This window comes from Calonectris borealis, chromosome 22 (genome assembly GCF_964195595.1).
Source record: "Calonectris borealis chromosome 22, bCalBor7.hap1.2, whole genome shotgun sequence".
In the NCBI taxonomy this organism is placed as follows: domain Eukaryota; kingdom Metazoa; phylum Chordata; class Aves; order Procellariiformes; family Procellariidae; genus Calonectris; species Calonectris borealis.
Window position 1 is genome coordinate 9,890,058 of NC_134333.1, and position 26,183 is coordinate 9,916,240.

The 26,183-nt window shown below is 38.4% G+C and overlaps 2 protein-coding genes and 1 long non-coding RNA gene across 3 annotated transcripts in view; 1 reads left to right on the forward strand and 2 right to left on the reverse strand.

Annotated features, from left to right (window-relative positions):
• The window catches only part of LOC142091998 (uncharacterized), a 167,679-nt gene that overhangs the window by 36,002 nt on the left and 105,494 nt on the right, over positions 1–26,183 (forward strand). The window lies entirely within an intron of this gene.
• KRT23 (keratin 23) lies at positions 507–11,837 on the reverse strand. Its single transcript, XM_075171644.1, has 8 exons — positions 11,038–11,837; positions 7,230–7,312; positions 5,640–5,796; positions 3,861–4,022; positions 3,643–3,768; positions 2,673–2,893; positions 1,712–1,743; positions 507–1,052 (listed from the first exon to the last, which is right to left on the reverse strand). Exons 1-8 carry the CDS (start codon positions 11,446–11,448, stop codon positions 949–951), a joined length of 1,296 nt encoding a protein of 431 aa, XP_075027745.1. The 5' UTR covers positions 11,449–11,837; the 3' UTR covers positions 507–948.
• On the reverse strand, positions 15,204–20,728 carry LOC142091996 (keratin, type I cytoskeletal 19-like). The gene is made up of 8 exons (XM_075171671.1): positions 20,099–20,728; positions 19,311–19,393; positions 18,212–18,368; positions 17,563–17,724; positions 17,291–17,416; positions 16,931–17,151; positions 16,061–16,086; positions 15,204–15,556 (listed from the first exon to the last, which is right to left on the reverse strand). Exons 1-8 carry the CDS (start codon positions 20,696–20,698, stop codon positions 15,474–15,476), a joined length of 1,458 nt encoding a protein of 485 aa, XP_075027772.1. The 5' UTR covers positions 20,699–20,728; the 3' UTR covers positions 15,204–15,473.

Below are 26,183 nucleotides of genomic sequence, written 5' to 3' on the forward strand. Positions count from 1 at the left end.
TGGGCCTCTCCCCTTACGTTAGTATGCGTTGCATATACCAGTCTATCCCGACTACAGAACCCATCAACAAAAACAATGAACATTAATATGAAAACAAATAACTGAAATGGTTTTTTGAATTAAATGGGTCACTGAGAAAGAATGAGAGTATCTGGAAAAGTACTTATAACCTTTGAAGGAAAGTGTGTAAAGTCAGTTAAAATTTCTCTAAAGCTGAAGAATAAAGAAATATTTCTAGGGTGACTATTTTAGTAAAGTGTACTTTACAACAATCCTACTAATAATGCTGTTTTAAACAGTGACATTGAAAAGTCGTATATAGGGAAGTCTAATAGTTTTGCTTATGTAAATGTCACCTGTAACTTGTGTCACCGCTTTTCTTCTTTTTTGTGTCCTTCCAGTTTTATACCTCCTGAAACAATGAGGCTTTTGAAGTCTTGACCTATGTCAGTAACACTGCCACTTTGGGCTGGTGCATATGTAAGAAAAAGCAAAATCGGAAATTCCAACGACCAGAACAAGTAATGGAAAAGAATTTATTGGCTGCAGTGAGGTATATGATGAGAGACATAAGACCAGGAGAAAAGTTGAGAGATTATTTGTTTTAAATTATAGTTAATTTGCAGAGCAATAAATGAATCACAGATGGAGATTCATGCCCCAGTGAGATGTGCATAATACATATATTACCAGCTCAGCCAGCCATTTTCATTGAATAGCTTTTCTTTGGCATTTTGATGACTAAAAGCTCTTTAAACTAACAATATCAGCTACACCTAGCTCTGTATGGCACTTTTCATTATCAGGCTGCAAATCATTTCAGAAGAGAGTTCACTATAGTATCCCTATTTTACACACAGGGAGACCATCATACAGCACGTAGTTGCACAGAAGGGTTCTCAGAGCTTAGCCTGCTAGGAAAGCCGGTAGTTAGCAGAACTTTTTACTTCATGCTTGCTGGTGGATCTCGTTGATGGTGGAGGATACCACCTGCCCATTCACACTGTCATGGACAATCGCTTTGATCTTTCGATTGCTCAGCCCAGCATGTTCTGAAAGAAAAATAAATGTTAATTAGACAAGAAGCAATGCTGAGAAAAGATGATGCAGGGAAAGCTTCATTTACAGCAATTTACCAGCTACCTCCTCAACTGATTTATCTTTATATGTTTCCCTTTAAGTCAATACTTATTATTGCTCTTTGTGAAAAGTCACCCTGAGTCTCGTCCAGGTCAGGGCAAATGAATAATACAGCTACATCCCAGCCAATGCAAATCTAACTTCAGAGCAGATTAAGCTAAATGTCTGTAGGTCATGCTCATGCCAGAATATGAGTTTCCAGACATGCAGATTTTCTGTTTGCTCTCAAGCCCTGACACGGTTTTAGTCACCAAGTGGAGTCTCTGTGCCTCCTCATATACCAGGAAAGCTTTAGTCTTGAGTCTGAGCTTTGGACGTGTTTGACTAACAGAGGTCAGTCTGAAGATAGTCCACGAGTGGGCAGACACAGCAGAACGTGCTCTGAATTGCAGCCCTTCACAAGATTGATGAATCACTGAAATTATTCCCAAATATGGCCTACTTGAGAATTAACAACCATGCAAACTTTTCGTAGTTCATTCATGTAAGGTTAAAATTATTCTGAGTAAAATTTTATTGGAAATGACAATAATTAAGAGTCACTATAGAGAACAAAATAAGGGACTTTTACCTTTAGCTTTTGATTCAGATTTTCTTGCTATCCTGTAAAGATAATAAAACAGAGAAAAAATAATGATTATACTAATTTCAAGAAGTTATTCATCCCTTTCTTCTCACTGATTCTAAGGAGACCTCACACCACTCTGAAAAGAGGAAAAAAAAAAAAAAAAGAACGATGCTTTTATACCATGAGAACTTTTCCTTTTCGGTAGTCTTAGGTACAGATACTCTCACCTGAAACTGTTCCCATGTACATTCATTATTGCTTCTACTGTGGACAGCTGCATTCTTTCTCATATGTTCTGAATTGCTCAAGTTGATCCCATTTTGGTTTCTGACAAACAACCCCGTCCTTGGTGCCATACTGTCCTGCCTCCCTGAGATTTTCAGTTACAAAGACTGCTAAACTTCCTTTTTCTGATTTTTATAAATAAGACATACTGTCTATATAAGATGAGAGAATAAAGAATAGAGAGGCCCAAAGATTTCTGAATGCAGAGATTTCAGACAAGGCAGAGATGGGGAGACAAACAGCCCATCGCAGAGGGGCATACTATACAGATTTTGTGTGCTGGTATTTGTAATTGCACATAGCTGACCGAAAAAGATCTAAACTTGTTTCCACACTTCTTTTTCATCTAGAACTTGTTTTGAAGATAGGAAATTACTATGAATTTTACTGAAATTGGCATTTTTTCCTATGCTGAGAGAGGCATGCTGTGGGAATGTAGAATTATTTTTTTTTAATAAAAAGTTATATTAATTTAGGTGATCCAAATTACATGGGTACAAGTTTCTCTGTATACTAAGTGGCTCAAGCTTTTTATTATGATCCATCACATTAAAATACCAACCCTTGATGTAGTATGGAACTCACAAGCTTTGATTAAGCATAAACAAACAAACAAATAAATAACCCGAAAATGAGAACTCTCTTCTCATCTATTCCAGTCAGGGCAGCTTTGCCTTACCCGTCAACATTCCCTTCCAGCAGCAGGCGGTAAGTGGAAATTTCCTTCTCCAGGCGGGTTTTGATCCCAAGAAGAACCTTGTATTGGTTATTTTGCTGCTTAATGTCATGACGAACCTGGTTTAGCTCTTCCTCACATTTGGAGATGATCTGCTGCATGTTTTGAAGCGCAACAGCATAGTAATTCCGAGTGTCACTCAAGGTGTCTTCCAGCATGTGTTTCTGACAAAGCAGATAATACCAATACTATGATTATTATTTATGTGATAGATATAATGCAGAAATGCCAGCAAATGTGGTCTCTGGCTAGAAGATTACAAAATTAAGACTGTGGTAATTTAAACACTCATACATTTGCATGACTATTCATGTGAAGACAGCAGAATCATGAAGCTGTGTCGTATGTGCATAATGAGAGGCAAAAACTGAGCAATTTACCCCTGCCATATTCTTTCTGCTCAAAACCTGTTCCTGTAACTGTTGACTCTTTTGTCAGTTTCTGCATTCACTGTCCAGAATTGTCCAAAGTCTCCAAATCATGGATATGTGAGCTTTAACCTGTACGAGAGCTGAGTAATATTTTTGAAGATTCCCCACCAACATTTTTCACAGTTCAAATATTTCATCCATTATAATGGGGGTTGTAAATATGAAATTTGTATTACTAGCTGTCTTCTTGGACATTTTTTCTTTTTAGATCAGGGAGTTAGCTATCCCATCTCTTCTTTTTCTTCTCCCCATATTTTATTCTAAGGAGAGACATAAATTTTTCACTTCTCGGTGATAGTTGCTGAATCTGTTTTGCGTATTCTGGCAAAGTTAAGCATGGTCCAAATTCCAATTTCACTGATACTTTAATAACTACAATGAAGTTACACTAGGCTATGGATTTAAATGAAGAATTGGTCCACGACAATTTCTGAGAATATATGAAGTAACAGTGACCAGCCAGAGATGTCTGCAATAGATACCTTACTCATCTGAGCCTGCAGCTCGATGTCCAGGGCCTGTAAAGTACGTGTTAGATCCTTGATCTCATTCTCATTGCGTTGTATCTGTTCTGGATTGGGGGTTGCTGCCAGAGACATAGATGCGCTCTGTGGAGCAAAAGCAAGAGAAAAGCTTACTGATTCTGGTCTGTCATGTACAGCAACAGGGATCTTTGACACAAGCAGAAAATAGCTGTTACCTGTTCTTTGTACCAACTGTCCAGGCTTTGACGATTCTTTTCAATTATGTCTTCATAATCTTCTCGTATTTCTGCTAGAATCTTGGCTAAGTCTTCGGGAGGTGCTGCATTTACTTTTACATTGACTTTGAAGTCTTGTGATGAGCGATTTGCTTCCATATCCTATTCGTATATTAGCAGAGGAAACAAGCAAACTTGTTTATGAAAGTGGAAAGTTTTCATTTCTGTCTTCTCTTCTTCAGTTCCACAACATAGTTCCTCTCACAACACCCAAAATATTTTTTTCATTATTGTAGGTTAATTGTTATATATATTCAGTTAACACTATTTCGAAAATTTATATATGAATAATACTATGACGTGACTTAAAACAGTGACTTACATCTGCCTCTGTGGCAGAACTGTGCTAGAGAACTCAATAAAAAACATGTGAGAAGACCTTTTCATATAATGTTTCTGGAAGATATATATTTAATGAAGAAGCACTGACATTTTTTATTTATTTATCTATTAGGAACCCAAAACCTTTGATGAAAATCTAACAGTAATTTCATCTTTCTTACCCTGTATGTTAATATTTACGGAACTATAACTAAGTTTACAGGAGAGTAATGTAAAAGTTCTATGTAATTGTTAAAGGAATAATTGGATTAAAGCATATAATTACTGTGTAAACAACATAATTACAGGACAAGTCAAGCAGGTATGGTAACATTCCTTTTGGTGTAGCACAATCTTATGTGCTAGGTACCATTTTCAAAAGCGCCCAGGCAAAGTAGCATTTCAGGGTATGACATCACGGCCGCCAAAGTGCGGATCAGCTGGACATACTGATGTCTCTGTTGGTTGCCCTGCTTCCAAGAACTGTTTTACTATAGCTGTTCAGTAGTATCCTCGGCTATAAGGGGATCAGCCAAAGACAGCTTCACCTACTGCTGTGTAACCCTTGTGTTTCTATTCTCTGTTTTAATAATCCACAGATACTGAGTAGGGTGTTTGGTTCTGCATTAGGTAATAACTGAAAACAACATCAGATCAAGCAGAATGAAAACAGCATGTTGTCAAGCAGTGGTATTATATATGTGGGAATAACAGAGACCACTGTGGTATAGCTCTGGAAGAATTCAGAGCAGCATGTTATTTGACAATTATTATCTAATTATTCTGCTTAGGATTTTGCAAGAACAAGTAATTTTACTTGACTTCACCAACCATTCTTTTAAATTTTGATCCTTCATGAATTCAAGGTCTGTTTAGTTCAGGTCAGCCTGCTCTAGGTGACCTTGCTTGAGCTGGGGGGGTGGACAACGTGACCTCGAGAGGTCCCTTCCAACCTCAGCCACTCCGTGCTTCTGTGATTCTGTGAAATGATGTATCCAGAGTTGAGGGGAAAATCTGTGATGAGTAAAACTCAACAGCAACCAGTAACATTTCGTATTTACTTGAAATCTCTGTGTATTTATATCTAAGTATTTCTGAGAACATTTCTGTCGAGTATGTAAGTTATTATTAGCTATATATGATAGATGGGTAGGTGACTAGAAAAGATTCCGGGAGAAAATACAGCAATTTGTTATCCTTTCTGAAATCCCAATTTAATTGGTAAAGTAAAGTAGTACACAAACTTTGTGCCTCATCTGACTCTCATTGGCTTTGTTAAAAATATGATTAGGTTCTGAATCATCAATCCCACTTATAGATTGTGGATCTTACTCAAAGTTAATTACATGGTAGCAAAGATTTGTGTGATAGGATTTTACCAAATGGAACTTTTCCTACCTCCTCATGGTCTTTCCTCCTGAGGATGTGCTCTTCTCTCAAGCCTTCAATTTCCATTTCCAGATCTGTGGTAACAATGGTCAGGCCGTCGAGCTCCTTACGCAGGTTCTCAACATCAAGCTGCACTCCCTGCCTGCGAGACTTCTCTGCTTCATACCTTTATCAGGAGAAAGAAGATAAAGCATGCTTGTTGAGAACAGACTGCTTCTAGCCTCTTGTATAAGTAGTATCACAGACAAGCAGACTTGCTTAAGTTCTCTATGTAGGGAACTAGAGGGAACAAAAAAACAAGGAAACAAATTCTGTTTCTAAAATACGTTCTTTGATAATTCTTGAGTAGTCTTAAAAGTAAGATGGGTTTCATTATTGCTTTTCTTTCTTCCTCACAACTCCTCCTATATGGTGTGAAATAATTGCTTTTTCTTTCATATTCCTTTTTGCATTTTAACATTCATCAGGTTGTGAAAGCTGGTGAGAATATGATTCTCAAAAATTTGCCAATAAAGATGTGAAAACAGTATCTACAATCAATGCTTTCTGTAGTTTTCCCAAAGTGATAACTTTTCACTCCTTCAGAAAACAGGAAAAAAATCATAGAAGCCAGTTATTAACATCCCTCTCTAACCTCTTGCAGTTTGCCATCTGTAGTGAGGCAAAGTCAGAGAGACACTGCTGTATCTTCCCTTGGGCATATGAAGGACTTCCGCGCCTCAAAATCTCTCCCTTTACTTCATTTTTTGTGGGTGCTAATGATGTTTCAATCCATCAGACTCATTCGAGGATTCCAGTCTCTCAAAGTAGTTCCACTGTTTCCTTTTTATGACACTACTGAATGATAAAGAAAGAAAGGCAAGGCTAGATAAAGCCTACAGTGTTCAGAGTCTTTAAGTTTGTTATAATATTACCAAAAGCTGAGACATTTTTTAATAGCTGATCATCATCTGTTGAAAATAAGACAAATCTTCATGATTCCTAAGAAGTCTAACTTACAGAAATGTAAATTCCTTTCCTTTGCAAATATCTGCCTGGAAGTTTTTCTGTTCAAACATTTGGGCTTTTTAGTTGGTCTGAGAACTATCTTTCAACAATGTACTGAAAAATCAAACTGTGTACTGGTAGCCAAGGAAGCACTGGCCCATTTACTGTGGCAAAACTTATGAGAATCCAAAGCAAGAAGATACTGAGGGACGGGTATTTCCTGCGGAGCTGGACAGGAGAGGTGATAAGTACAGGAAATAGATTTGGGCTGGACTGGGGAGGCATAGTGCAGAGAAGGCTTCATTTGTATTCCCAGATGACAGTTTTAAATGCCTTTTGTCACAAGTATCAAGTGTCTGCTGTAAAACCTGCTCTTCAGGACCTGAACTAAGTATCATAAACAGGGTGACTCAAGATTGTTCAGCTATCATTTGTGGTTTTTACATCCTTTTTATCCTTTTTTTTTTTCTTCTTCTGTTCTACATTGGTTTTATTTATCCAGTATCACCAGAAAACCTCAGTACAGTCAGTTTCATATTGGATTATCAACAAAAAGCAATATTTTGCTTAATCCTCTTTCAAACTTAATCAGGAAACCAAAGAAGAGCTTACTTGAGTCTGAAGTCTTCAGATGCCATGTTAGCGTTATCAATTTGTAAAAGGATACTGGCATTGGTGATCTTGCCATCCTCAATCTGGAAAACAGAGAATCCAACAGGAGACTCAGTGTTGCCATAAGGTAAGATGGTGAATAACCTGTGCTGTTTTAGACTCCCTGCTGCTTGTAGGAAGCATCTAAATAGTAGAAGTCCCATGTTAAGGAGAGTACATGAATAAAAGAATTCACTTAGATTCACCTAGATGTTTCTGCAATTTTTGTCCATAATGTTAGTTTTCTCTTTGTCTTACTTTTCTGGATATGAAGCAGGAGGAGTCATCTTATTCCTGGCCAGGTAGAGGATATGATTATTACACAAACTTCATGGTATATTACAGAATAACAATCACTGTCTTCCTCTTTTTTTGTGAACTGATTTTGATTCTGTTTAGCATTGCTGTAAAAGAAGCCTTGGTCATCTTTAGGGCAAGTTTCAGTAAGAAACATTAAACTGTGTCTGAGTACAATCAAAATGCTGGAATTAATCATAATGCTAAAAAGTAATCGTGTGCATAAACACCTTGCTGAATCAGTGTTGTGATGCAGAGGCATAACGATGATGGTAGCAGCAACTCATGAACAGGACCCCTCAAGTCCACAAGTGCTTCAGTCTGGAGTTGCATGGATTGTCATTTTCAGAATAACACTGGCATCTAGTTGTCAAGGTCCATTTAATTATTCACCTGTAACTGTACTGAATCATCCAGTAGCATGGAGTGATTAATTCATGCTTCTGATTTTGCTTGGGGATGTTGAAATTTGCCCTAAAAGGTGCAGGAGAAAGTGCACATCATTCACTTACTGTACTCAGCATGCACTGAAAAGGCTTCTAAGTCCCTGTTAACATGAAATAGCTTTGAACTATAGATCTGAATATGAAAAGCTCAGTATTCCATTCAAAATCTTTGAAAGAATTCTAGCAGGAACTCATACATAATTAGCAGGAACTAATAATTGTGGGACATCATGTCCTTTTCTAACAAAGAGGAAAGAGAAGCATGGTTGCAGTTCCAACAGCTGCCTTCATTCAACACTTACACAGCAAAACAATGTGCATTATGGCTGTACAGAAATCATTAGCCATTTACAGAGCTCTCAGCACCTTGAAGTAAAACTTTCCACACCTAAATGAATCACAAAGAAACAAGGAAATGACAAAATTGTCCTGAAGTGTCAAAAGTTTACCTCTCATAGTAAAAAAGAAGGTGCCTGTGGAATGTTTTAACTAATCTGTTAACAGACTGTACGTTCTTGAGCAATTAGCAGCACACCTCGGATACTGCCCTGGAACATGATCAAGGCCAGCTGAAGAAGTATAACAATACTCTAAATGTGTTGCTGCTTGGAATTTGTTGTCAGAGAAGAGGCAATTCTTGAATCTATCCTTAGAGGATGGTAAATTTTACTATGGAAGGTAATAAGGCAATGAGAAAGCATGAGTTCTTCAACTTTGTACCATTTCATATTCAAACAAAACAGAAATACATTTATATGAATGCTTTATGACTCTTTCTGTGCAATCTGAAAAAAGAAAGAATACAACAAAGGAGTTACAATTGTCAGTGTTCTGCCAATAGCTGTACAACATTGATTGCTATGCCAGTTAGCAGAGCATTTCAAATGTGGACATTTATCTATTTATAATTATACAGATTTTTCATTACATCCATCATGAATATGGGTGCATCACTAATATCAATCCGCAAACTTACAGATAACTTAATTAAGAACCCACACATTATTATATATGAAATATGCTGAAATTGCTTCTCAAAAGAGATTTTTTTCAGGAAGGCTACCTGCACTGACTTCTTCCTTAGCATGTCTTGTGTCCCTTGTCCAACAGCATTGCTCCTGTCTCCTTGAATGCTCTGTAAATCAGTTTGCTTATTTAGCAGTACAAGATGTTTGAATGAGACGTTTACCTGAAGAACCGGTGCTATTTTACTTTGTATCTGGGTTAGAATGGAGTCGGGCTGGAGCAAGGCAACTTGCTGCTCCATCTGGCATCTCCTACAGCAGGGAGGTTGGACTAGATGACATTTAAAGGTCCTTTCCAATCCAAACTATTCTATGATTCCATGTTCATCCAGAATTCAAGTATCCAGGGAAGAGTGTGGTCCAAAATGTAGGACCCAAATGATTATATGCCTCCAAGTTTAGACAGCCAGTACATCACAGACTTTCTGGGTTATCGGATATAGGATCCTAAATTTTGTATAAATTTCATTTTAGGTGCTAAATTAGTTTCACCTTTTTAATTCATAGTTAATTAATTTAATTATGGTTAATAATTAGATGTTATATTTTCACTCATTTTACTGGCAGTCATGGTGCTAATTGCAATAATTTATAGAGAAAGTAAAAATTCTGGGTTAAATCACTGAATTGTTGTCTGTAAGTAATCCTTTAATAGCCCTTCCTCCCCAGTATGAGCACCGCATTCAGTACATACTGGCTGAGACAGCCATTAGTCTAACAAGTGCCCGTCACCAGTGATAGCTATTTAAATGAGTGTTAAAAATAAGAGTTTTGGGTACAAGCTATTCAAAAGTGAGGGCTTTACCCCAATCAGCATTACGTTTTTAGCTTTATTGTCTTCCTAAATCTTGCCGATTTATTAATTCCGAATCAATGTGAACACATTTATATTCTTGATGAACAAGTTTTTAACTCTGGATCAGTTAAAAAAAAAAGTGCTGAAGTGATAGGTCTGGAGACGGATGACCTTTCTTTATCCTTAAAACAGAAATAGGTGATGACAATTCTGGCTCTCCTTACACATTGTCTGTGGTCGGAGTGCCTCATCTTCTGCCTGGAGGCAACACATTTAACAGCGAGCAGGGAGTTTGATTAAGTCCCTGGCCTCAATCACCAAAGATGCGGGATAATACCATTTCCAAGCCCTTTTGAAGAAAATTTCTCAGGGTCTTGAGAATGCCAAGTAACCATACTATAAAAAGTAGAGGGAGAACTACAACATCACATTTGGAATAGCTTTGGTTTTTTGCCCCATATGGCTACGTAAAATTAATTACACTGATTAGTCACACAGATGGTTACAGTGCTAAGTAAGTTCATTATGAATACAGATTAATATTATGCTTAAATTTGAAGACACGTGAGTTTGGGAGATTAAAAGAGTTACTGTTGAACGTTAATATTAACTACTGGCAGGAACCAGAAATTCTTCTTTTAATTACAGTGAAAACATCCACAAGGAATTTGTCACTGCTATTTTCTTAATTACAATGAAGTATTTTTCCATCTGATTACATAAGCTCATTGGACTCAAAACTCCTGTAGTTTCATTGTCTGCTACCACAGGAATCAAAGAAATGAAATGCAGCAGTATGTCTAAAGACAGCATGCATGAAAGAAGGCAGTCTCTTCAGTTTGCCTGCTTTGTAATTTGCTTGAATACATGTGCAGTCAAAAAGACCAAATTCTGCCAGACATAGTTACTCAAACCACAGTTTCATGTACAGAAGCGAACACTTGGCAGCAGACAAATCTCTTTATACTACCAGTCTTTGCAGAATCCCCCTTGTCTCCTTCCAGCCTTTCTTTCTTGTACCCCATTCTCCTCCTTGTGAACACAAAGAATGCTTATGCCCAGGTCCTGTAACCACTTTCATTAGTACTTCCAACATTTAAAAAGTTTTATTTAACTTTCTTTAAAGAAAAGCCATCAGCATAAATGAGTACCCAGATTCCTTAAAAGAGCAGAGAATGACATAGTCACTTATAGCTCTGACTTACCTGTCTTTGCATGTCAGTGACGTTTTGCTCGTATTGGTTGAAATCATGCCTCTTTCCGTGAGACTTTGTCTTGTGCCACTCTAGGATGCAGCTTTCCAGCTGAGCGTTAGCTGCTTCTAAGGAACGGACCTTGTCCAGATAGGCAGCCAAACGGTCATTCAGGTTTTGCATAGTCTGTTTCTCATTCCCACCCAGGAAGATGCTTTCCCCATCGCCGAAGCCTCCCCAAGGTGCCCCTCCTCCAGTAGCCAGCCAGAGGGGTCTGGCAGAGGCGAAAGAGGTATGTGTGCTGCTGGCACCACCATCTGCACTTGAAGGTCTGTAAGAAGTTCCTTGCTGGGCCAAACCACACCCTGAACTACCCCTGAGGGACCCAGAAAAAAATTGAAAAGGGCCTTGGCTGGTACTCATGATTAGCTCTGTCGTGAATCTAACCCAATGTTTGACTGACTAGCACTGAGCAGCTGCTTAGCCTTCCCTAAGCAGCTTTATGCCTTTTCCTGTGGGAGTTTCCCTTCGATGAATGACTACAGCAACAAGATTGTGTCATCACGAAACGTGCTTCCTCTTGGTCAATTCTGAAGCACTTATGAGCCTGCACACACTGTTGTTGTTATTTGGAATCACAGCCACATACCGGATTGCTTTCCTTTTGGTTGTTTTGTTGTTTTTTTTTTCTTTTTCTTTTCATATTATAATAGTGAGGTGTGGCTAAAATCAGTAGGTGTGGAACAGGATCAGCTCTGCCTCAGACTTTTTTCCAACCCTGTAGTTAATATGTTATGTTTTCCTGCTTATGAGGGGAAGAGTATCGTCCATTACAGAATAGATGGAGAGCTGGGGCAGGGATGGGTCTCTCAAGATACTTACTTTCTGTTGTAATTCTCAGACTTTAGAATTACAGCAGTCTGTGAATCCTGAAACGCAGCATGTCCTATTAAGCTGTCATTAATGTACCAAACAGCTTCAGCCTGTATGAGACAGGAGCCTTTAATGAAGTTATCCAACCTCTGTCATTGGACTAAAACTCCAGTCCAAAGTGAGTAAGGCCCAGCTATTGCCTTCAGCTGCCCATTTCCAGTTGAAATACATGAGAATTAGGTACTTAACAGTCTTTTCTAGTGATTTTTTCATGATTCGAGGTGCAGTCATATTTCAACAGTCTTGTTGAAACAGATAGTAATGCGGGAATTTCTTGCTGTTACTAGAATTAATACTATTAAGATATTTATATGTTTAGCTATAGAAAATGTTTAGAATATGAGTTTGTAACAACACTCGAAAAATTGAAGTGCATATTTAAAGCTATCAGCCCTAAAAATTGGCCTGGCAATCATGCAAAAATAGTCCTTCTCAAAAGTTTCAATAACCTTCTGTCGAACTTCTTCCATCAAATATAGAACGGGCAAGTCTGGCCTCTGCAAAGATTTTCTTACTCCTCATGCTGGTAAGTAGGTGGTAAATTGTGAAGCGTTCCCATGGCAACAGCTGGGGTTATTGGGTTTACCTTGTCTCTCAGAGTAGTTCTAGACTGCGGCTGAGGGGTAGGAGAGAGGAAGCAGGTTTGGGAAGAGGTGGAAAGCTGAGTGGGCATGGGCTCTTTCAGAAATGGTGCAGCTATTTTTCCTTACAGCAGTTGAAGGCTCAGCTCTTTAACAAGATCTTAGTACTGTTACTCATTCTGAATGGTACGGTCGGAGAGACTGTACAAACCAGAAATACACTATATTGGAAGAAACCTGAAGGAATCTTTTTTTTCTCTGTTTCATTTGAATTTTTTCAGCAATAAAGAATTGCCGCCCTTTATCCTTTCCTGGGAGTCCTCCTAGTCCTCATTTTCTGAATAGGGCAGGTTTTGAGCTCCTCCTTGTGGCTCTGTGTCAGCTCTACTCAGCACCTGTTAATCTTCTTACCAGTTATATTCCTTCTTATTCCTCATACATTTCGTTGTATAAAAACGCTAACATTTTTAATTGTTTGGGGAACTTAATCATTGAAGATACAGTTTTCCAATAAGTACAAGGTATGGCTATCACAAAATATTCTGATAATAGCTACTATTAATAACTACAGTTTGGTATCAGCCCTGCTGCTTGAGAGTGAGAAGAGCTTGAAGCACCAGACAAAAAATGAAGGCCTACCTTGAAAAAAAAACCCAAATTATAATAGAACCAATGATATCCTGCTGTCCAGTTCATCTCACCAGAGATTAATTTCAGACTGAATTTTCTAGCTTGGCATTTCAGCAAGCTAATGTTCTATGAAATATTACATTGAAATATAAATAGATACATATGTACATAATATTATGAGAAATAAAATGAATCCTTTGTTTCATGTAAAATTACTCAGTGAGATTCACAACTTGGCTGGCAGTGAGGCTGACAGTTTGTGAGACAGAATAGCCTCTGTCTTACTGCCTGATAGTTTCATGGAATATCATGCCTTCATGATAAACAGAATTGTATTTTTTCTGGCAAGTGACACAAAACAAAGGTGATCTGGCACATAGGAAGTGTTTCCTCTGAAGCTCAGCCTTTTCAAACTGGAAAAGATGCCACACAGTTTTCATCAACACATGTTGAGGATCCATGGAAAAGACCAAAAAACTTACTTTAAAACCAGACACGGTTCTCCTTTGTCAGGCTGGCACTATGGGACTAGTTTTTAGCCACCTATTTAACCCACAGAGTACAGAATGAAAGCAAGGATCAGAGTAAGAGAATAAAACATTGTCAGCAGATGGCACCATTAGATGGTGACGTCTCTTTGTTTCATACAAACTGCTCTCTGTAAGCTGCGGAGCTGCTAGGCAGGCCCAAGCTAGCAGGAGCTGAGGAATGCGTAGTCCCAAGTTGCTTTATTTGGGAATTGTACTTGTTTTACTGAATTGGAACATGAAAAGCAAACTGAGCTGAATTCATAAGCTGCAGTTTAAGTATAAGCAGAATATTTTGACGCCTACATTGTACAGGTAAATACCCTGCGACCATCACTTGTCAATTCAACTCCTCCCTCCATCTCAAATACAAATGGATAGCTGCCTTTGGCTGTAGAACTTCTCTCTCTTGCTGTCTGAGTGATACATATAATAGTCACCTGATGTCTGGATCAGGAAAAAATATCATTTGTACTGTTTGGTTTTTCTTTTCTGGTAGATTGTGATGTTGCTTTGCCGAAGTTTACAAGAACCTCTTCTCAGTTCTTTCCAGTGAGAATACCAGCAGTATGTATGTTTCTTAACAGTGGAATACCAATGATCCTGCAGCCTCGTTCATGGCTAAACTGTGGGGCTGGTGCCAGCAGTGTAGTTATTTTTTTTTTAAATGTCAGAAAATAGAAGACAGAAAAATAGTAGCTCTAAGGAGGTGGGAAGGAAAATAAAATACATAATTCTAGAAATTATATCATTTTTGTAGATACTATTATGTGGATTGAAATACCCAGTGATGAGGCTAACAACAAATTTTCCAAACAGGTTATGTTAGCAAAATACAGCATTTATGTAAATGTTTTATATGCTTCTGAAGTTGGGATTTACTAGCCTCTTAAATCTTTATAAGCACCTCTCTTCAATTACACTACTATCGATTTGCAGACTAACTTAACTGCTGAGAAGAGGCTGTGTTGTTAATACAGCAGCTACAGTAATGACACAGACTGGTGGGTTTCTTCCTTATGTATGAAAACCAAAATAGTCACAGCAAACTCTGCTTGAACAGTTCATTTCACCTGGACCTTGTCTAGTGCTTCCTCAAGAGCTAAGGGAATTTGCCTTTTTGCTGAAGGAAGTACAGGAACGTAAATATATATATGGAAAAATATTTTTTTTTGAGAGGTGCATTTTATTCGTGCATGAATTGTAGTCATGTTGTGCACTTTAAATTCAGAACAAAGAGCTTAAAGATTTTTTGCATTATCTTCTCAGTTTTTTACCAATATTAGCTTCAGATTCCTGGGAGAATCTAATGGCACTTTATATCTGTCTGTTCATCGTAATCTTTATTATTATGATTAAAGTTATTATTGTTATTTTTGTTGTTATCCACTGAGCATCTCTTGTTTTGGGTTACAGGAAGCACTGTGTTAGGGAGGGTGTATGGTCATGTGTATGGCAATGGCATATTGACTTCAAAAAAACATTAGACTAGACGTATTTGCACAAGCAGAACAGAAACTTTATTATGTAGGTTCTTTCGTAAGGAAACTATATAGCTACTGACAGAAAACAAGCTTGTCATTTCTGACCCGTATAGCCAAATGATCATGTAAAAAGGGAGAGCAAATTTGAGGAAAGACATCAAGCTGTTGCACATTCTTGGATTACATTCTTGTGATTTGGCGAAAGTAAAAGGATATTTCTCTTAGCATTAGCCAATGTGTAGGCTGCACTGGTCTTATAGGGTGTCATATGCAAGAGGGGATTCAGTATTTCTTTACTGGAATCTCCTTTCACGAGTAGAAGCAGATTTTCCATCATCTTCCATGCCCATGCGAAGTCTTCCACTGCTCAGAGATGCTTTTGTAAGAGAAAAAAAAAAAATTCAACTAGGGAAAAAAAAAATGCACTGCTAACACACTGAAGAGCTGTGCGATGGGGGTTTTTTTGTTTGTTTCCTCACAAGATCTTTTTCATATATCAAAGGGGGAACTGCCTTTACATCTTATCTTCTCTCCCTACTGGTCCACATCCAGTAAATCTTAAAAGTGCACATCACCTGTCGGATTTGGATGTATCTTGTATGTTGTGTGAATCAGCAGAGGAACTTAGGAATTTTTGGGAGATTTTGGTATTTTGCATGAGGACTTCATGCAATCATTTTGGCAAGCTACTGGTTTCAAAAGTGCACATAAAGTAAGATAAAGTATTATATTTTTGCCACTAAATGATAAAGAATGTAGTCATTGCAGAAAGAACGTAATCTGTCTTAGTAAGAAGAAATCCTAAACAAAAAAGATAGGTTTATTTAATCCTATTTTCTCAATTCATTTCAGCCCCTCTTTAAATCAAAGTTTTTCTTACCGTCCTTAGGGATCACTCCTGACATCCTGTAGAAAGAAGAAATATTTGATTAATGTCCATCACTGACCCTGTCCACTGAAACCATTGATCCATTAGGAACCACTGCGTGTGAAGAACCATGATTTCACACCGCTCCTTTCAATGGGTTGTTTCTCAGGTGTGTCGTTACCAGTGTTATTGTTAAGGCGCTTTCTGCTTTGAAGGCCACTCCTATGTACTCGATAGGAAATATGAACAGCAGTCAGACCAGTTCTTGGTCCTGATACGTCTCTATCTACTTCTCCTCTTCTCAAAATGTGATAACCTAGAAACAATATAAGGAGCTGATTCCTCCTCAGAAATCAAAAGTAATTCCATGGGTAGATGAGATACGAGAAATGGGCACTAAAATGTAGATTTTACTAAAGTAAGCGGTGGTCTGTATCAAGTCCTTTTCTAGTTGGGAGTACCGGTGTATGATGATGAATATTTTCACCTCTGCGCACAAGTGTAGAAAACCAAGAGCTAAAGAAATACTGAGAACAGGTTTTTATAGGTTATTTCAGGCTGAAGGCTATTATTCCAGTGCAACGAGAGGATTACGTAAGACATACGTATGGTGCCTGGTGCCTTCTATAATTCACTGTAGTCAAAATGGTTGCATTTATATTTTCAAATCATCAGCACAAGTGATATGGAGATTTAGTTTGAGTTACAGCAACGCCTCAGATTTTGCCGGGCATCTGTTTTGCCAGTACTCAAAAGGCTGCGTATGCAGTGGATGTAATTTAGTAATCTGGAGTCATCTTAGCAACCACAAATTACTGCTTTACAATGTGTCATGTTATTAACCTTATCTAATCATCATAGGATTTGTATGTAGTAACGTACTGAGAGTCCTGGCCCTCCAGCAACTGGCGGTACGTGGCGATTTCCTGCTCCAGGCGACTCTTGATGTCCATGAGCATTCTGTACTCCTGGTTCTGACGCTCCATGTCGCACCGAAGTTCACTCAGTTGCTCCTCAACGCTGGTGATGAGGGTCTGAATCTGTGCCAGCTGTGCGCAGTATCGTCCTTCTGTATCTCGCAAGTTGGCTTCCAGTCCAGCTTTCTAAAATGGAATAACGTCAGAATAGGTTAGCACACAGGTTTGTCCCACAGAGGGGGAGTCTAAGGAGAGGCGAGATAGCGGGGAGGGAGGGGAGCGTGTACTAGCAGTGACTCGTGATGTGCTCGGGACAGCTCCATACCATGCTGAGCTGCGACTGGAGCTCGATCTCCAGGCCCTGGACCGTGCGTCTCAGTTCTGTGATCTCCGATTTGCTGGTCTGTATCTGTTCCGTATGGGTGGCGACTTCGCGGTTCAGCTCATCAGTCTGAATGAAAACAACAACTGTAAAATCACACACATATTGTATAAAAATTTTTTCTATTAATTTGAGAAAAGAAGGGCCCATCCCATCTGCTGGGGCAGTAATAATGAGGCAGTGCATCAGTTTGCTGTTTACTGGCGTAACTATACCTGAGTGAAGAACCAGGCCTCAGCATCTTTACGGTTCTTCTCAGCTAGAGCTTCGTACTGTTCCCTCATCTCAGAGAGAATTCTGGTCAGGTCGATGCCAGGAGCCGCATCCATTTCCACGTTGACTGTTCCACTTAGCTGATTTGAATACTCTTTCATTTCCTGCACGGGCAGAAGGCACAAGACACAAAAAAGATTAGTCTCTCTCTTCTCACATACTTGCTGCCACCAGCAATTCACGCCGTGGTGTGCAGTACTTTTATTATCAAGTAACACAGGTGGAACACACATAAAAACGTTTATTAAATTTTATCTCTAATCGCACATGTTTTTCTACTCTCTGTATACTCACACACAACACACACATATTTACATGTAACTTATATATATGTTTCTTTTACTCAGCTTAACTATCTCAGTGACCTGTCATGTGCTTATGAATGTCAAACTGAAACTAATGTCTGAACAGTTGGAATCAGAGAAATGCTTCTCAGGGCACACTTTGGATTCTTTTAATATTACAGTTTTCTTCTTATTAAGCTGTAATGTTGTCATTCTGGTTTTTTTTGTTTGGATTTCCCCCTCCCCACCCAAGAGGCATACATTCCAAAGGGAAGTAATTCCTATCTGCACTGTTATGAACTCTCACCTCCTCATGATTCTTCTTTAGATAAGCCAGCTCCTCCTTCAGTGTTTCAATCTGCATCTCCAGGTCAGCTCTGGACAGAGTCAGCTCATCCAGGACTCTGCGCAGGCCGTTGATGTCGGACTCTACGCTCTGGCGCAGGAACAACTCATTCTCATATCTGCAGTTTAAAAAAGAAACAAGCACTAAAACGTGTACGAGTTTGTATTTAGTAGAGCTATAAAACTATGAAATTTTATATTAAATGTAGGAGGAACAGTGGGCTATAAATGAAAACATATATATTGAAAGGAAGTGTAAAGGGAGTAAAGATCTTTTTTACCAACATCCTACTATGACATACATGCATTGCCATCTGATTTGATTCTTGAGGAGTACATGACATTTCACTTTGCAGAACCTAATAATGATTGTCAGCATCAATAGAAAAGTTGTCACACAGGACAGTCCATTTGCAGTGTCCTCTCAAATTTGGTGTGAAGAAAAGCACAGATTTCCCAGTTCTGCCTTGGACACTAGAGGAGAAGATATAAGCCTGCAGGTTCATCACTGCAAGATAAATCAGTTGCGCAAGTATCTTTATCATCTTTTCAGCAGTGTCTAATGTACTGCTGAGTCCATGAGCTGAATAAGCCCCAAATTACTTTTTGTCTTTCTTTTCTAAATTTCAGACTCTTTGAGAGAAAACTACTGCAACTGAACAGCGATCTCTCCACACCACTCTGTTCCTTTTAAGTGAAAATCCCAACCTATTCTTGTCTTTTCCGCTGTGATTTAGGCTAGTAAAAATAGTTAAGAGCATCATTAAAAAATTAAGACATGAACTATAATTTATTATTGTCATAAACAGCTCAGTGATCTGGATACTGTGTTCTATCAGGTTTATATTCTGAACTGATCCTTCATCACATTGATTCAGTTTGCCAGGGTTTTTTTCATCAGAAGTTATCAAGGAAAAGTACCTATCCATAATTTCAAAATGTGTCCTTCAGTGACTGAAAACCTTTATTTTATAGATAAAAAGTAATACTAAACTTCAGAAAACTGTTTTGAGAGAGAGAGACAAGGAGAGAGAAGACAAATTTGCTCCAGGTAAGCTTACTTCAGTCTGAAGTCATCTGCAGCCAGCCTGGCGTTGTCAATCTCCAAAATGACTCTGGAATTGTCAATAGTAGCTGCAAGGATCTGGCAATTAATAAACACAGAAAAAGGTTCTTGTGAATAATTGTGAAATATCATGGTCCTGAATACATAGTAGGTAGTTATCGAGGCTGTAAACCATCAAAGAAGGTAGAAAAAAATGGACCTCTGTTGTGATGTCGCTGGTTAAACATGCTTTTTGGATTGCAACAGCCATTTCAAATTGTTATGTTGCTCTTTGGTCACACTGTATTTCTTAAAGCTTTTATAGAGAAAAACCAAAAATGCTGTGCTCTCTTCCACATACCATATGCAAACCAGAGAGCTGAGATACCTTTGTGTAAAACAAATTAGAAACATAATTAGAAAATATGTTTGTATAACACCTGATCTTATCTGTAGCTAGGAGAATTATTTTTGCAGCCTTTGAGGCCTACCTATCACATTCTTTACTATTTGATTACTGAATAAATATATTGATAATTCTAAACACATTTTGCCATGTTTTGCTAACTTTTAGTGCAATCATTTTAATTTCAACAAATGTCACATTTTTGGGATAGCATATTTGCTTTTTAAATTAAGAAAAAGACATTCTTTTCTGCTGGAATGCTCATAACCACAATATATTTGGGTTTGGGGATTTCAATATTTATTTTGTAATTATTTTAGTTTATTTTAAAGAAATGGAATATGCAGCTCCACAGTTCTAATGCATTCTTATAACTTCTCTACATATGCATGTCATACCTTGTCTCGGAGATCTTCAATTATCTTGTAATAATTACTGTAGTCTCGGGCTGGGCTGGTGGGAGCTTGCTTCTGATACCAGTCTCGGATTTTAACTTCTAAATCCGAATTTGCCTCTTCCAGTGCTCGCACCTTGTCCAGGTACGAAGCCAGACGGTCATTCAGATTCTGCATAGTTATCTTTTCATTTCCAGAGAGAAGGCCATCACCACCACCAAAGCCACCAACTTCAAAACCTCCACCAAAGCCAGCCCCTCCGCCAAAGCCAGCCCCTCCGCCAAAGCCAGCTCCTCCGCCAAAGCCAGCTCCTCCGCCAAAGCCAGCTCCTCCGCCAAAGCCACAGGCTGCACCACCACCGTAGCCTGCTCCATAAGCACTACCAAAACCAGCAGACAAGCCACCACCATATCCGCCTCCTACAGAGGAGACGTACCTAGCTGAGGACATGGAGACACCCCTGCCACCAGATCCTCCATGTATGCTTGGAGCTCGGCAGATTCCTCCTGTTCGGACGGAGGAAAGGCGAGAGCTGCTGCTTCCGCCACCCCCAAAGCCACCACCATAGGTAGAAGAAGAGCTCTGCATGAAGGAAGTAGCCATAGCTGCAGCGCAAGAAGGCACTAATGTCAGTTATTCAGCTTGGTGTGGAAGAGGAAAGTATGTGACTTCACGCCCTGATGCTTCTTTTATATCCTCAAGATAGGGTGTTAGGAGACAAACCCAACCTGCAGCCCTCCCTCCAAAAATTCTCCTCCCTAGAGGTGAGGCCAATTATGATGACATTGCTCACAAAGAGAGCTGGCTGTGCATCTCAGGGGCTAGGGCTTGGGTTTTCTTTTTTAATTAAACAAAAGGGATGATTCAGATGAGTGTTTTTTCTTCAGGCTATAGTTCTGAAACTTGGAGTTTACTTCTCTGACATTTATAGAATGGAAAAACAAAGTGAGTTCAACCACACCCACTTACCCATTTACAGCAATCACCACGGTTATTTTAAGAACATCAATTTTTTCTAAAAATGAAAGTTTAAGTAAAATTCTTCTTTCATTGAAAAATGTGCACAGTCGTCCATTCATCTCACCATTATTTCTTCTTTTCTATCCATTTTTTTTCCCATTAAAAAATTGGAATTGAATTTGATATGTTCTTCTTCCTTTTCTTTGCTTGGAACTAATATTTAGATTTTGGAGTCTGAATTTTTAGTACAAAAAGCATATCATCATAGCATTGCATAAGAGCAATTGGCATCCATCAATGTACACGGAAGAGTGGGCATAGTTAATTTACTAATGCTTGTGAAATAGTCAAGAAAGGTAATACAAGATTGAAATAATTCAATTAAAAAAAGAAATGTGAGAGGACTAAGTTCCTGTTATTTTTGGAAAACGTAAACAAATTGGGTTTAAGATTAAACTGTTCAGACAGCAATTAATGTTTAATGCCAATGTGCACTATGAAATGAAGAAATTCTTGAAAATAAGATTTGAGAAGCACTTAGAAGAGTCATCTTAATCCTTCATTTAAAGAGGGAGTCTGAAACACCAGCATTTTTCAAATCTAATAATTTGCTAGTGAAATTCGAAAAGCAATAATTCAGTAATACAGCTCTGTTAAATACTGCATAATTATGGGAAACCAAATTTGGGAGATTTTTAAGGAAGTATTAACTACTTGTTTACCCTGCTGGGGTGTGTCACTGGGGACGATGTGTGTGTGGAGAGTGTGGCAACAGTGTGGAGTTTGAAGAAAGAGCCCCATTCTCTTTGCACAACAAGGTGACATTCTTCAGATGAAAGCCACAAGTTGCAGTTGAAGAAGTAGGGGTATGGTAAGACAATAAATTGGTACTGAGGCGCATAATGGTTTAAGGAAACTGAGGGTTGAGAGGAGGGAGAAAAGCAGGGACGAAATGAAGATGGGAGGAACTTTCTTTGGCTCTAGTTCAGAACCACTGAAATTATTTTAAAATAAAACTTTGAAATAAAGAAGAAAAATGATGTTTGCTAACAACATAATAAGGAGAGTGTTGTTTTTAGCGCAGTTTTGATAGTCTCTATCAAGAGAAAATGACCTTAGAATTCAGGATGGGTGATTTCAGATAAACTGAGGCTCACACCGTTGTTGGAATAAACTGAGGGGTTTTCTGAAATTTACAGTTGAGACTTTAAAGCAGCCTCAAGGAAATGTGCCACCTTTTTACTAGGAAAGATGTGTGCTTGGGAGGAAAGAAACATCAAAAATCTAGCTGTGGTACGCAGCTTAACAGCCTGGTTCTGAGAATGTCCACTCATTCTTCAGCTGATTAGGAAAGACAGGGTGTTTCACAATTGTGGAAACATGTTTCAGACTGAACCTGGACCTTTGCCACAGCAGTTCAGTTTTGCTGTGGGGCAGATTAATGGTTCTGTGTAGCTTGCCAAATCTGTGTATCTCCAAGAGTTAGTATCTCAGGAAACAAGTTTAGACAAACTCTCCTAAAGATCAAAAAGTTTCTTTAAGCCCCCTGTAATGTAAATATCCTGAGGTGTGCATGCTGCTAGGGTCTGTTTAACTCTGAGTGATCCCACAATAAGCAAGATCAAATTCCATTTAAAAAGAAATCTAGCAAAATCACTTCTAGAAAACACCATAAACTTTAACAGGAAACTTTGGGGATTTTTCATTCAGACTTCTTTCACTCAGTCTTTATAACTTCTTCGGAAGCTTGTTGGTGAAATACACTTTGCTGCTTTTTAAAGTGCCCTGTGCATTATTCTAGATTGTTATCAGATGAACACTTACAAAAACCAGGTAGCAGATATAAAGCTTTTTCTTTCCTGTAGAATATTTACCATTGAGAAAAATAAAAATAAATCAAGCAGCCAATACAGATTATGTCCTAAAACATAATTCAGAAAACCATAATGGTGGGGATTCTGAGGCTTTTTCAATTTTCTGTTAACCACCAAACTCAGATCCTTAGGGTGTGTCCCCCATAATCAAAAGCTTGTAAATGCAGAGTGCGGCATTTGCAGACCTGAGGCTTATCCCTGCCTTCATCTTCTCTATTTGTTATTTCATATTAAAGAACTACTTCTAAATAGTTCCTAGTATTTTGCTAGAAATTGTCAGTAGTATTTTCAAACCAAAGGAGAATCCAAGGAAAGGTGCCTCAAAGGCACTGTGAAGTTTGGAGGTGGTTGGTTATGGATCATTTATTTGCAGCTTGCTTCAGTTGCTGCGCTTCACAGGTATTTTCCTAAAGAGAAAAAAACTTTGCTTTTGAGAGCTTACTTATGAACATTGGCTCTTCTGGTGAGAGAGAAATGGTAAATATGCCTGTACCTCTACACTGAGAGCAGACTGCTGGCAAATGCTTGTGTGTATTCAGAATTCACTCACTCATGGTATTTATTTATATAGATACTGTTGTTTTATTACTGTCTTCAGGTTGAAGACTTCTATATGAAAACCGAAATGCATTATATCATTTTATAATAGACTACATAAGGCAAAGCTTGCGTTGGTGAAAAATCATATACAATTTGGTATTTACATTAATAAAAGTTTAGAAATCAAAAGTGTTTTGATGAATGTAATTTCATATCTGAATTTGAACAAGTATGTGAAAATCATCTCTCTTTAGCTCAGTTCTAGAACTAGGTATAATTCTACATATAGTCATATTCTTCTTTTCAATTATTATTTCTGCATTTTAGCTATGTTCTATCTATCATTTAAAAAAAAAACAACCACAGTTACATTTCTCTAAATTCATGAGGTTTGGAATGCTTCCAGATTCATAACCTCTTAGGACTTTGAAGGAACATCTCAAATCGGTGCTACCTCTGTACCAGTAAAGATCTGTGCTACTCTGTGCGTTCTTCACGTAGCTCTTTTCTGCCACTGGAATATGAACTTCAATCTACAGAATTTTCTCCTTATAGTCTATACAAGGAAATTGAAGCCTATCACTTGCTGAAGTAAAAAAAAAATGCTATTTCAAGCTTATGCTTTTATTCTGTTCTCACTATCTTCATTCTAAGATTTCTTATCCAATGTCTTGACACACAGTTTCATCCTTTGCACAGTACTCAGCATTGTACTTGCGGTGCATAAGCTCCTTGGTTTGTCTTGCTTCCACAGAGCTTTCCTGGAAGACATTCCCTGACATGTCTATGCTGTGCAAACTCTTTTATTACTTCTGTTACGGGATTAACGGAGTTGACACATTTTAGCCTCTCCTTTCAGGAGGACAGAGAGTTCCATTCAAGAAGCAGCTTGTTTATCATGTCGGTCTTTGCTGATAAAACCATCACTCAGACATCATATACCTTTAGAAAATACTTTTTTTCTGAACGAAACTCTAAAATTATAGTCTCTGAGTGATTTTATATTAAACATTTAACCGGAAATCCTTCATTATCCTGCAAATATGGGACAAAATCAATAAAATTATAAACCAAAATTCAAATTAGGCTATAAAAACAAGAATTCTAGCCTTTTCAAGATTCTTTCAAGTCTCTGAAGCCTCCAATTTCTTTAACAGGGTTTATGAATTCATTCAATTCTTGGCATTTTTAACCTCTTAAACACTTTTAAACTGTTAACCTGTTAAAGATCTTTTTTTCTAAACATGCATTTAATTCAGTCTTTGAAAAAAAACCTCTTTGGTCTAAATATACATTTGCAAAGTGTCCTTATAACTTATAGTTTGCATTCTTGGAGCATGAGAATTTCTTGTCAGACACAAGAAATCTGCACCAGTAATCTCATACTCTGACTGGTTTTGTTATAGAACTTGCTCTCAGGGAAAGCGATTTGTTAAGATTAAAAAACAGACCTGGCGTTGTTTGTTCTTTCATCTGGGAGGGATTCCAGGTCTAACTATTGTAGGGAATAAATTTGGTACAAAGCATTTATTAGAAAGTGTGTCAGCACTCAGGAACAGCCTGTACTGAAGCATTTAATGTTCAAGAACTTTCTTCTCCTTGCTCTTCCAAAAACAGACACCGTGTAAACGGGTGAGCTTCTGAAGAACCACTTGCATCTTGTGTATGCCAGTGCTTTTCATGCCACTGCTCCCTTTCGATTCTGCACTCGTTTTCACCAGAGCACCTTAGTCCCCCTGTTCTTCCCATCTTGTCCTCTTGTCTATATCTCTTTGCTGATTCGTACTGTTCGTGACTGGTTTTCTTTCCTGTCATATTTTTTCCCTGTCATAGTGAAGCCACTGCCTAATGCTATCATGCTAGATTTCCAGAGGCTGCGCTGGGATTGTCTGTGTCAGTACTTGACAACTGATGTTGATAGTTCACCTGAGTCACTGCTGAAGCAAAACCAAGCACCGGCGTCTCTGCCCAACCTTGATAGGGGAGGTCCATAGCTTTGGGATGCCTCTTGCTATGCGAACACTCCATTAATCTGTTATGAACATCTAGTTATAACAAGGGTGAAATAATTATTCCCTCCCAAGTCCAAGGAGAGAAGTGCTGAAGGATTTGATGATCTGTCCCTGAAACACAGGCTGCAAGGTGATCCACTCTGAGGGAGTGCAGTGTTGGGGTACTTTTAGTCTGGGCATACTGTCATTTAAATTTCACCCTCAGTTGACTAGCTAACTATGTGCCTTTTGTAACAGTGGGAGGTGGGAATGTGATAGTAAGGCTATAGCCATCATTTTCTTTTAGCACAAACCCCAAAAAGTTTCCTTGGCTGTAATCTTGCAGAAGGATGGTTGGAAATGAAATTACTGATTGCTGGGGCCCTGAACTAATAGTGATTACATTTAGAATTTCAGCTAGGATAATATCCTTTCAATGGCATGAGAATGAAAGTGGCTAAAATCGGTACTAAAGGTTTGTTACATCTGTATGAACTGGGAAAGCAAGTGAAGAAATCTCACAATTGTTTCTCACTCCTATTTGTTTCTGTAGGAGCTATCTTTGAGCCATTTTAAGAGCTTTATATTTTACCCTAACAAAACGTCTCCCAGTTCTTGCTTCTTACCAGAATCACTTAGCTTCTCACTGTTAATGCTCTTCAGAGTGCACAGCCATTGTAATTAGAAATGTAAGTCACTCTTGTAATTGCCCACTCCGAGGGG

Coding starts and splice junctions, on each gene's coding strand:
- KRT23 (XM_075171644.1), bottom strand. CDS start 11,448: ATGAGTACCAGCCAAGGCCCTTTTCAATTTTTTTCTGGGTCCCTCAGG. Junction 7,313..11,037: donor TCACTGACATGCAAAGACAG/GTAAGTCAGAGC, acceptor TCTGTTTTCCAG/ATTGAGGATGGCAAGATCAC. Junction 2,894..3,642: donor TGCAGGCTCAGATGAGTAAG/GTATCTATTGCA, acceptor CTGCTTTGTCAG/AAACACATGCTGGAAGACAC.
- LOC142091996 (XM_075171671.1), bottom strand. CDS start 20,698: ATGGCTACTTCCTTCATGCAGAGCTCTTCTTCTACCTATGGTGGTGGC. Junction 19,394..20,098: donor TTGAAGATCTCCGAGACAAG/GTATGACATGCA, acceptor ATTAATTGCCAG/ATCCTTGCAGCTACTATTGA. Junction 17,725..18,211: donor TAAAGAAGAATCATGAGGAG/GTGAGAGTTCAT, acceptor CTGCCCGTGCAG/GAAATGAAAGAGTATTCAAA.